Source organism: Hypomesus transpacificus, chromosome 5 (assembly GCF_021917145.1).
Source record: "Hypomesus transpacificus isolate Combined female chromosome 5, fHypTra1, whole genome shotgun sequence".
In the NCBI taxonomy this organism is placed as follows: Eukaryota; Metazoa; Chordata; class Actinopteri; order Osmeriformes; family Osmeridae; genus Hypomesus; species Hypomesus transpacificus.
Window position 1 is genome coordinate 3117011 of NC_061064.1, and position 9865 is coordinate 3126875.

Genomic DNA, 9865 nt, shown 5'->3' on the forward strand with positions numbered 1-9865 from the left:
GAAGCAGAGGGCAAAGGAGTATGGGGCAGATGAGCCGAGACAGGAAGGATGAGAGACGAGGACAGTGAGAGGGAGCAGAGCAACGCTCAGAGGTTATTAACTGGGTCAGGGAGAGATATAGTGTGTAGCTGACAGACTTGACTGCTGAATGCTTGAATGCTAACCCTCTAAAGCCAAGATTCTAGAAAAAGCCAGCAGTTCTAACAAGGGTGGGATTTCCTCGCTCACAAGGCTCATTGAGCTCAAAAGTGACCTTTGGAGTCTATACAGTTCCCAGTCAGTACAATATTGAGAATGTTTTGACCAAAAAAGTCAATCTCCACATTAAGACATCAGTCCCAATGGACCAAACAGAGAGGCAGAGGTCATCTTGTAAACCCCCATCCTTCTTAGCATCATAGGAAAATAATATTTTCCCTTCTGTTTGTTTAAGACAACCCACCTGTTTTGACAAGTTAAAGCATGCAGTTTTTACACTCAGACATACTGAAACATATCTGAGTGTTTGAAGGGTTGGGTTCCTCTGGTGTGTATCCAGGATGAGGTATTGTATGAATCACTGCAGGGACTCATGTACATCCGATTGAATCTAGAAGGCAGACAGATTCATTAGTGAATAGGACCTGCTCTAAAAAAAAAAACGGCCTAATGCCAACGGAATGCAATAAGAGGGTCAGACACACACAACGAATTCACCATAAAACAGAGAGAGAGAGATAAAGAGAGAGAGAGAGGGGGAGAGAGAGAGAGAGAGAGAGAGAGAGAGAGAGAGAGAGAGAGAGAGAGAGAGAGAGAGAGAGAGAGAGAGAGAGAGGGGATCCGCTACACAGCAGGCTGTGGCAGAGAAGTGGAAGGGGGGAGGGCAAAAAGAAGGAGGTGATTGTTGAAGTTTTGTAGAATTATATAAAGAAGTCCAGAGTGAGGGGGGGAGAGCACGAAGCTAGCGGAACCAAGCTCACAACAACGCCAAGAAGATTTGTATATTCCGAAGCGAGGGCCAGGTAATGTTTTAGTTCAAACTATCTTTTTATTGAAAGAGGGCAGAAATGAACACAACTGTGCGATTTTAGCCTTTTTTTTCGACTGGCACACAGTACCTGTCTGTTTAAGGTAACAGTAACGGCAGAATCTAAACTTACAAACAGTAATTATGTTTTTTTGAGAATCTATTTCTTTTGAAGTTAATATAGTAAAACTAGTTGTGACTTATTTAACACAAAAAGTTGTAGAAGAATGTGTTGGTGTGGAGTATAATTGAGGAGGCTAGGGCAGCTCTCTGGTAACTGGATCCAGCTGACTCTGCTGCTCTGTGTACTGGGTGTGGAGCTCTGGTCTGTTGTGCAATAGCCAGGCATTCACTATTTATGCTTTCGTGATTCAAAGTTCTCTACAAATGTGACCCATAAGGGCAGCTGTGTATACAAACATTTTGCTTACTGGCATAAACACATCCATGGTTCATCAACTGAATTAATTGGGCATTTTGCGTGTCTTGATCTATATGAGTATAAAGACCTGTCATGAAGTAAATATGACCTGTGGACACTCACATACACCTGCATTTTGTGCAGGTGTATGTGAGATATCTATGGATGTTCGACACAGTTTCATCAGACATGGAGCAAGACATACATACAGTCAGATGTATTGAGGGCTCTGAGTATATATAGCCTAAAACCTTCAAAGAGGAAAGATCACGGTTTAATCATATAACTTGATGTTATCAGCAGATGCCATGGCTGCAGATTGGAACCCAGCTTTTCACATGCTGCTCCTACTCCTGGTGGATCTCAGTGACGGCTCCTCCCTAACCACATCCCAACAGGTCTCCACGACTCATCCTAACACTTCTCTGACTCTGAGGCCACGCAGCAATGGGCCCCAGCCCATGAACCTCAACCCTGATGACTATGACCCGGACGGCGATGATGACGCGGTGCCAACCAGAGCACCTGCTCCTCCGAGGGACACAGACCTGGAGCCCTGTGACTACGACCCCTGTCAGCACGAACAGATTCCCTGCCACCTCCTGTCTGCGCAGGGAGACTGCCTTTGTCCAGGCCTGACTTCTTCCCTGGATGTTCCCGAACCTCCATCCCTGATGGTCCTGTCCCAGGAGGGGTCTGAAGTGGTGGTCCAGTGGTGTGCACCGTCCTCACCCGTGACCTCTTACATGGTGACGGTGGAGGCAGGGAACACCAAGGAGTTTGGGCAGAATGTGAGGCGAGGCTCCATAGGGGAGGTGCCGCAGGGGGCGAAGGTGTGTGTGTTGGCATTGAACGACTCAGGCCTCAGTGATCCTGTGGGGGGGTCCTGTGCGACATTTCAGTCTTCTGAGAAGAGCAGTACGGCTCTGAAAGCGGGGCTGATTGGAGGGGCTCTGGGGTTCCTCTTGCTTCTCTCCCTGGCTCTGCTGCTGTGGAGGCTTAGGGCTCGCAGGAAAGCAGGCACACGGATCTCTACACATGACACACTAGAAACCTTTTGAGAAAACTGCTATAAGTATAAGTGGAGTCAGGTGGCTGAGCGGTTAGGGAATCGGGCTAGTAATCTGAAGGTTGCCAGTTTGATTCATGGTCGTGCCAAATGACGTTGCATCCTTGGGCAAGGCACTTCATCCTTCTTGCCTCGGGGGAATGTCCCTCTACTTACTGTAAGTCGCCCTGGATAAGAGTATCTACTAAATGACTAAATGTAACGTAAATGTAAATATCCTGGTTGAAGATGTTATACGGCAAAGTTAACAAAGTGATGGACTTTCCAGACAGATAACAATATACTTTCATGAAGCACTCAGCCAGAACAGACTGTAACATATGACTAAATTGTGTATTGTAAATAATTGTCAATGAGGCAGGAATGTGAGTAACAGAGAGGTGGGCTTTTACAATAATTGACTCAATTCATGACTGTCTAAATGCCATTACTGTCACCATATATTATGAGACTAAGAGGAGTTATCCTATAAACAATTCATTTGAAGCTTATCCAGTCACAAATATATACTTTTTGGGTAAAAGTCATTTAGAATGACAAGATTTAGGCATCGGATTCAGTTTTTGAGACTTTGGAATTTGGTGTGCTATTGGTCACTGGACCCTGTTTGTTTAGACAAGGAAATGCTGCCAGGCACTAAACGTTGTATAGCGACCTCTCCACCCCCCACGGAGGAACTCATGTCCCAGTACAACAAGAACAGTATTTTTGATTCATCCCAGTGGAAAACTGAAATGAGGTTGTTTTTTTGGTCAGAATACTTGTGTCCCAAAAAGAACCAAACTTGGATATTGATTTCAGAATGCTATGAGTGGATGGATACATGCAGAATGGAACCATAACTAGTAATGTCTAGTTCTACTGATTGTGATTAACATAGGCACATAGGGAATCCCACATCTGCCACACCACAAAAAAAATTCAATTTAAAAAAAGCATTGCAACGGCAGCGTTGAAAAAGCTTTATTTTGCCATTACTACGCTTGAAGTCCACATGCGCGGCACTTCATGAGCATTTCACCGAACAGCAAAGCACTCACCTCAAGACCGTAGCCACGGAGTTAACATGGGGGGGGGACGAATTACATTTTTTATGATTATTTTGGACAGCATGCGTGGTTGCCTGTCGTAACATAGAACATTTATATTTGTATTTATATTTTTATATCAATATATTGGGGGGAAATTTTGACCAGATTTGAATATTGGGATGTGTCCCCCCCAATAATGTGATTATGATTATGGCATTGCTACATAGCTTATATGTTTAATTGTCAACAGACTAATGAAAATAATGCTGTTGATAAAGTTCAGATTTCTTTTTATTATTGTAATTTTCTTTGTTCTGACACTGTTTGTCAATCGCTAGACTAGGCCTTATAATGGATTTGTTACTCCTGTGGGAATTTCCAGGTGTAGTACACCAGGTACACCACTATGTGGCAGCAGATCTGCAGGTTCAGTTGTGGACACCTAAGCAAATCGGAGAATACCATCTGTCTGTGATCTTCAACCCTGGTCCTCAGGGACCATGGATCTGGTTATAGGATAATAAGGATAATTATAGCAAAGTAGGTGCTCAAGAAATGAATTCAATGGTTTTGTATTTTGTTAATTTAGATTAACTAGTTAAACAATGTGTTTGGGCTAGATGTCTCTCATCTTCTCAGCACCTTTGGGAAGCACAGCCATCAAAGCCCTTGAGACGAATTACTTCCTATTTACAGGAAAATTGGGAATATCTAAGAATTTAAGGGCTGTAAAAGATGGATGATTGAAAGTGGTCTAGACTTCCATGATTCTTTTTCTAAGTATACCAAATTCCTGTAAATCCACATGTTGATTGTTTGTGTTGGCATGAAAATAAAATTCTGAATTGATAAAGAATTATTTACAATATGTCTCAACCTATCATGACATCGGCATGCGATGAAACTGATAACGTCGAAAAAGAGATGGGCTACTGCACTCAGAAAAGCAATAATCTTAGGAATTCACAAACACCTTGAGAAGATGCCACCTATTAAAAGTTACAGTTTTATATATTATTATTTTTTATATATTTCCATGAGCAACCGATGAGCCAACGTCATTAATGTGCGACAGTCTCAGGGAATCTACATTCTCTGATCTAACCTATGAACAGAGAATGTCTAATATGTATAATATATAATACCTTAAACAGGCTCTGCTATGAATCTAACAAGAGTCATTCTCTGATCCAACAGCTTCAGTACAAAGATTCTAGAAGTTTTCTAAGACAGTCCACTTGTCACCAGTGCACTAGTGTGAGCATACGCAAAATGTAAAAAATCCTACATTTTCTTTTATAATGACAAACAACAATGGTGTTATCTCAATTTACATCGTAAATGTTCGTTTTGTTATCACACAGTCATAATTTTATGATTAGGGCTTATGAAAAAAAAAAATATTAGGACACAATGCCACATTATGACAGGTTAGTCAATCTTTCGAATGTATTGCCAAAATTGCATAATAATGACATTATTTACTTTCTTCTGAACTTTTCTGTGTATTTACGAACATTGTCACCATTGACTGGTGACAAAGTGGACCTTCTTAGTAAACATCTACTATCCTTGTCAAATGCTTCTACACTGAACGATTCATTTCTAAGTGCAGCATTGGGGGGCGGGGCTTTATTTTTTGTTGCCATTTCTTAACACAGTACAAGTTTCCTCCTTACCCGGGCAACCCTTCGTCGCAAAACATTCAACCCTTGAAAGCAGCAGTAGTTAGCCATCAGTTGCTAGCTAGCTAGCTAGCTTGAAACCACAGCCTTTTACCAGATACGTGCAAATTGTGGCAGCTCTGTCAGGACCTATCTCGTGTTGTTAGCCAGGCTAGCTGGCCAGGGACAACGTTGTTTGGAAGTCGCCGGTAATAAAGGGTAATGTTGTATTACTAACGTAAGTTAATAATTTAAGTTACATCAGTCTAGATAATCACCGAACTTGCAAGTGTAATCAAAGTTAACTAGATCCGGCTAAGAATATACATTTTGCTAAGGAGCTGCACAGTTGGCTAACGTTAGCGAACAATCAAGCCACGTAGCTAGCTTGTTAGCTAGCTAGCGTTAGTAATCTTGCCAACAACCATCTCGCGCTAACTTGCTTGTCTAGCCTGCAGGCGTTATTTCAATTTAATAGCCTGGAACATAGGAGTACAGTAATGAAACATTTTGGGGCCTGCTGAAAATATACGTTGCCTCTTCATCCCTGAGCAACCCGAAGAAGGCTAACTAGATATCTTATCTAGCGAACATCGTTATCATGACTTCCAGGCGGAGTAATGTTAGTTGTAGCGGCGACATGGAACCATCTCCATCAGGTAGTAATAGTACAAACAGCAGTGGTAATCGTAAACAAAGTATAATCAACCCCCAAAACAGAGTTGTTTCAGACTCTTATTATGATCGCAAGGTAGATAAGCCAGGATACGGTAATTCCTTAGCCTCACAGGTCAAGAACGTGACAGTATCGTCTTTAAAGACACGTTTAGCTCCGACCATCCGATCTGCATTAACCGTAGCAGTAGATACCCTCTTGGGCGAGGTAGTTCTAGTTTTAAACGAGACTCAACAAGAATTGATTAACAAGGAGCAGGAAAATGAAAGACTCAAAGTGCGCCTCGAGGTATCCGAGAGAGAAATGAGGACTTTGCAAGAATGTCTGAGCAGTGCGCAAAAATTGATTGATCAGCTTCAAATACCGTACTCGGGGTCCCAGACTGTAAATCAGTCAGTCTTTGCACCCTCAATGTCCTCTATTGGGTCCATGAATACTACTATGGACAGGAACAACCAGAGCCCACAGAATGTTAATGGGTCCGATGCCCGGTGTGTGGCCGGGGTCAACCTTGGGCTGGGTGGCCCTTTGGATGACTCTCTTCATGGATATGACAACAGAGATGACTACAAAATGTGTCAGCTTTCAATTCAACCAGATGGGTCTGTGACAAATCACTCTCTGGATTCCTTTCATACCAACCCGTCTATCTGCTCTGACTCCAGGCCAGGTGATTGTATATCCCCTGCTGTTCTACACCTCCATTGTGTCCTACACAATGTCCAACGTGTAATAAAGTTGCCTTACTTCATTTTTGTTTAATGTTACACGCCACTAATTGTTTTCTTTCTGCTTGCTGGTAAACACAGATGATAGGCAGTCCCAGGGAGCAAGCGGAGGGTCCAGGTTTGAGGTGAAAGAGGAGCAGGGGCCTGGTCTAGGAGTGAACCAGCCATGCAGGAGAGGCCCAGGGCCCCGGGGAGATGGCAGGGCAGGTGAACCAGAGCAAACAGCCCAGAGTGTGGGGGACCTGGGCCACATCCACGTGGTAGAGGAAGACGCAGCAGCCCGCTCCCTCAGCTACCCTCTCCGCCACCCAAGACCCGCACGACCACGCTCCGGCCCTGGCGCTGATGGACTGAAACCAGTAGCCAGGCCTCCGGGGCCTGTGAGGTCGGACAACGTGTCCCCAGGGAGGGCAGAGGGATCAGCGGGGCCGTCGACCTCTGACCTGGCTGTGGAACCGGACAGTGATCGTCCACACCACTGCCTGGAGTGTGGGAAGACCTTCCGCCTGATATCCAGCCTGAAGAAGCACATTCGCATCCACACCGGAGAGAAGCCCTACCCGTGTGGAGTCTGCGGCCGGCGCTTCCGCGAGTCGGGGGCTCTTAAAACCCACCTCCGGATTCACACTGGGGAGAAGCCGTACTCCTGCTCCGAGTGCGGCAACAGCTTCCGCCACCTGGACGGCCTGCGCAAGCACCGGCGCACCCACACCGGGGAGAAGCCGTACGTGTGCGCCATCTGCGGCAAGCGCCTGAGTCGCCTACAGCACCTCAAGCACCACCAGCTCATCCACACTGGGGAGAGGCCCTGCTCCTGCCCCTTCTGCCACCGCAGCTTCAAGGAGCCGGCTGCCCTCCGCAAGCACGTGCGTACCCACCGCGACGAGCCCGGCCAACTGGAACCAAGCATCGGCACCGGGGAAGAAATAGACCCAGATGCCATGGACGACATGAACAACCTGCATCCGGCTGCTCCTTCCCCCCAGATGAGGTTTGGCGAGTGGGGACCTGAAGGGGAAGACAGCTCGGTTGTGGACTGTGTGTAATAAGGGCCAGAGGTGAGGGCCTCCATCAGGGTTTTGCCCGCTGAGAAGTGCATACTACAGTAACGACGGAGCTAGAGCCCACTCTGTCTTCCTATACCATTACTGTTCCTCATTCTCTTCAATTTAGCCCCCCCCCATATATAAATATATCCATATATACAGAAGCCACACCCAGCCTTAGAGTGTTCAGTAATCAGGGTAGCTCAACATGTCAGAGACACTTCCATGTGCCTGCCCCCGGACATCTCTTCGTGCTCTAGAATCTTTTAGATGTGAAAATAGCTTTTAGAATATCAAGTGTACAACTTTTTTTTTCTCCCCAGTAATTGCTTGTAATCTCCATCCTTAAATGTAAAAAAAATAAAAAAAACATAAAAGAAATTACTACCTAGGCAATGTTTGTTGAAAACATCCCTTATGGTGCTCATTGTGTATGTTGAGATGGAATGGAGATATATGCAACCATGTCCAAAGATAATTATTTGGAAATGTACCAGTTCCTTTTTAACGATTAATACTAGTGTTTACTGTAAATATGTATTTATCAGCATCTTTCCGTATATTAGGCAGAAGGGCAAAACATATCTTCCTTGCCTGTGGTGGTCATAGTGGTCATAGTGGAGTTGTTTACTCCTAAAGCACTCTGGCCTGATCAGAGTGTGTGATCAGCTATGTGAATCATTGTACAATTACTGCAAGACAAAAGTGCACAACAAAGCCTGTTGATGAGGTAGTGATGCGTACAACCCAAAATAAAAATGATTTGAAATGAGCACCTGACCTGGAGTTAATCCTGGTATACACATAGTGGGCTCTCCTGACCCATGGTAACAGGGTACTGCATTCTGTGTGTTTTTGCACGTTGATTTGAATTGAAATGTTGAATATTTGACTTGAATTTAGTATGAAATATCAAATGATTTGCCTTTTTGACTTGACCTGTGTTGTAAATGTATTTTTTATTCATATGATGCATCCAGTTAACCTGTCTTAATGTTATACTATTAAAGGACCTTTCTTGATACTGCTTTCGTATTGAATTTAAAAACATAATTTCAAGCAGCATGGTTTTACGATGTGTGAGAGGTTTGGTCAGTTGCAGTCCTATACTTCATACCTTTAATACATCATAATACTTCTTCTTTATAGGCTTTTCAATTCTACAAAGGAGTGTGGGCATAGTAAATGTCCTTGTAAGCAGATGACGCGGTCTCTGTTGTGGCCAGGCTGCTGTTGTGAAGACAGCCCTTCGTCTGGGATCCACTCATTTTCCACACGCAACTGGCAGTACTACCCAACAACACTCCCTACCGGATATGGCAGTAAGGACACACCCATGCCCACAGACAGCTTACAAACATTGACACATAAAGGCCCTATGTGTAGCTTGATTATAGTGGGATTCGCATGACCACACAAAACCCACTGATGCTGCTCTCGTCACAGAACTATTAACGCAGCGTTAGATGGGGTCACAGGCTATTACGAGAGAGACCCGTGGTCAGTGTGTGCTGGTCTGACCGGGGCATAACAGCACAGATGCTGCCGGGAGCAGGGTTGGAACGCATTCTCCTGGTTGTCACGGTTCCTGTGTTTGGGAGTGAGCAGCCCTATATAGCCTGAACCACCTAGATCTCAATCAGCACCAGACGCTGGTGTCTCCGTCATCCATCACACATGTACGCAGGCTGCCTTGTTTGCCCAGGCCCCACGTGTGCCAGTGCTGACCACAGTGATGTATACAGTCTCACAGACTCCATGTGCCCTTGTGGTCAGCGCTGTCTGACTCCACACCTCCACAGTCCCAGGCTGGAGGCCCTGATGCCCCTTCTGCTCCTGGGGTTAGATCCAGCGTAGATCAGCTCGATCACTACGAAATCAAATCCTTCGATTTGAAAAGAAGCTGAGGCTCAATTGTGTTTGTTTAACCTGCATGAATGCAGAAACAATTTGACTGCCGTCATTCATCAGTGACTTTTAGCCTTGTCTCGGAGCGACAGCCCTCTATCTAAGTCTAAAGCCTTTCTCCCTTCGTTTCTCGGGTGTGTGCAGGCAATGACAAACTGTCCCAGTTTACCGAGTGTCTGTAATCTATTCTTCACAAGTACCCATCCATTAAGTGTGTCCTACTCATACAAGCTGAGGAACAAGTGATATAGGGCTCACGTCTTGTAATAGATCAGCTAGAAACAAAGGCAGTGAACAAAAAGTTTAGTGTGTGAGC

At 44.8% G+C, this 9865-nt stretch overlaps 2 protein-coding genes across 3 annotated transcripts; both read left to right on the forward strand.

Moving 5' to 3' along the window:
* Nucleotides 1-826: 826 nt before the first annotated feature.
* Nucleotides 827-2582, forward strand: LOC124467964 (LRRN4 C-terminal-like protein). 2 transcript variants are annotated; one of them, XM_047020496.1, is made up of 2 exons: nucleotides 827-1001; nucleotides 1728-2582. In XM_047020496.1, the coding sequence occupies exon 2, from the start codon at nucleotides 1736-1738 to the stop codon at nucleotides 2486-2488; it is 753 nt and encodes a 250-aa protein (XP_046876452.1). In that variant the 5' UTR covers nucleotides 827-1001; nucleotides 1728-1735; the 3' UTR covers nucleotides 2489-2582. The 2 variants fall into 2 exon arrangements, with proteins under 2 accessions (XP_046876452.1, XP_046876451.1); XM_047020495.1 differs by having other exon boundaries at nucleotides 830-1001; nucleotides 1731-2582.
* A 2623-nt stretch (nucleotides 2583-5205) lies between these two features.
* si:ch1073-224n8.1 (zinc finger protein 37) lies at nucleotides 5206-8663 on the forward strand. Its single transcript, XM_047020221.1, has 2 exons — nucleotides 5206-6537; nucleotides 6677-8663. The coding sequence occupies exons 1-2, from the start codon at nucleotides 5793-5795 to the stop codon at nucleotides 7639-7641; spliced, it is 1710 nt and encodes a 569-aa protein (XP_046876177.1). The 5' UTR covers nucleotides 5206-5792; the 3' UTR covers nucleotides 7642-8663.
* The last annotated feature ends 1202 nt before the right edge of the window (nucleotides 8664-9865 follow it).

Excerpts from the sequence above, each read along its gene's own strand:
- LOC124467964 (XM_047020496.1), top strand. The coding sequence starts at position 1,736 with ATGGCTGCAGATTGGAACCCAGCTTTTCACATGCTGCTCCTACTCCTG.
- si:ch1073-224n8.1 (XM_047020221.1), top strand. The coding sequence starts at position 5,793 with ATGACTTCCAGGCGGAGTAATGTTAGTTGTAGCGGCGACATGGAACCA. Across the intron at positions 6,538-6,676 it reads CTGCTCTGACTCCAGGCCAG|ATGATAGGCAGTCCCAGGGA; the intron begins GTGATTGTATAT and ends TGGTAAACACAG.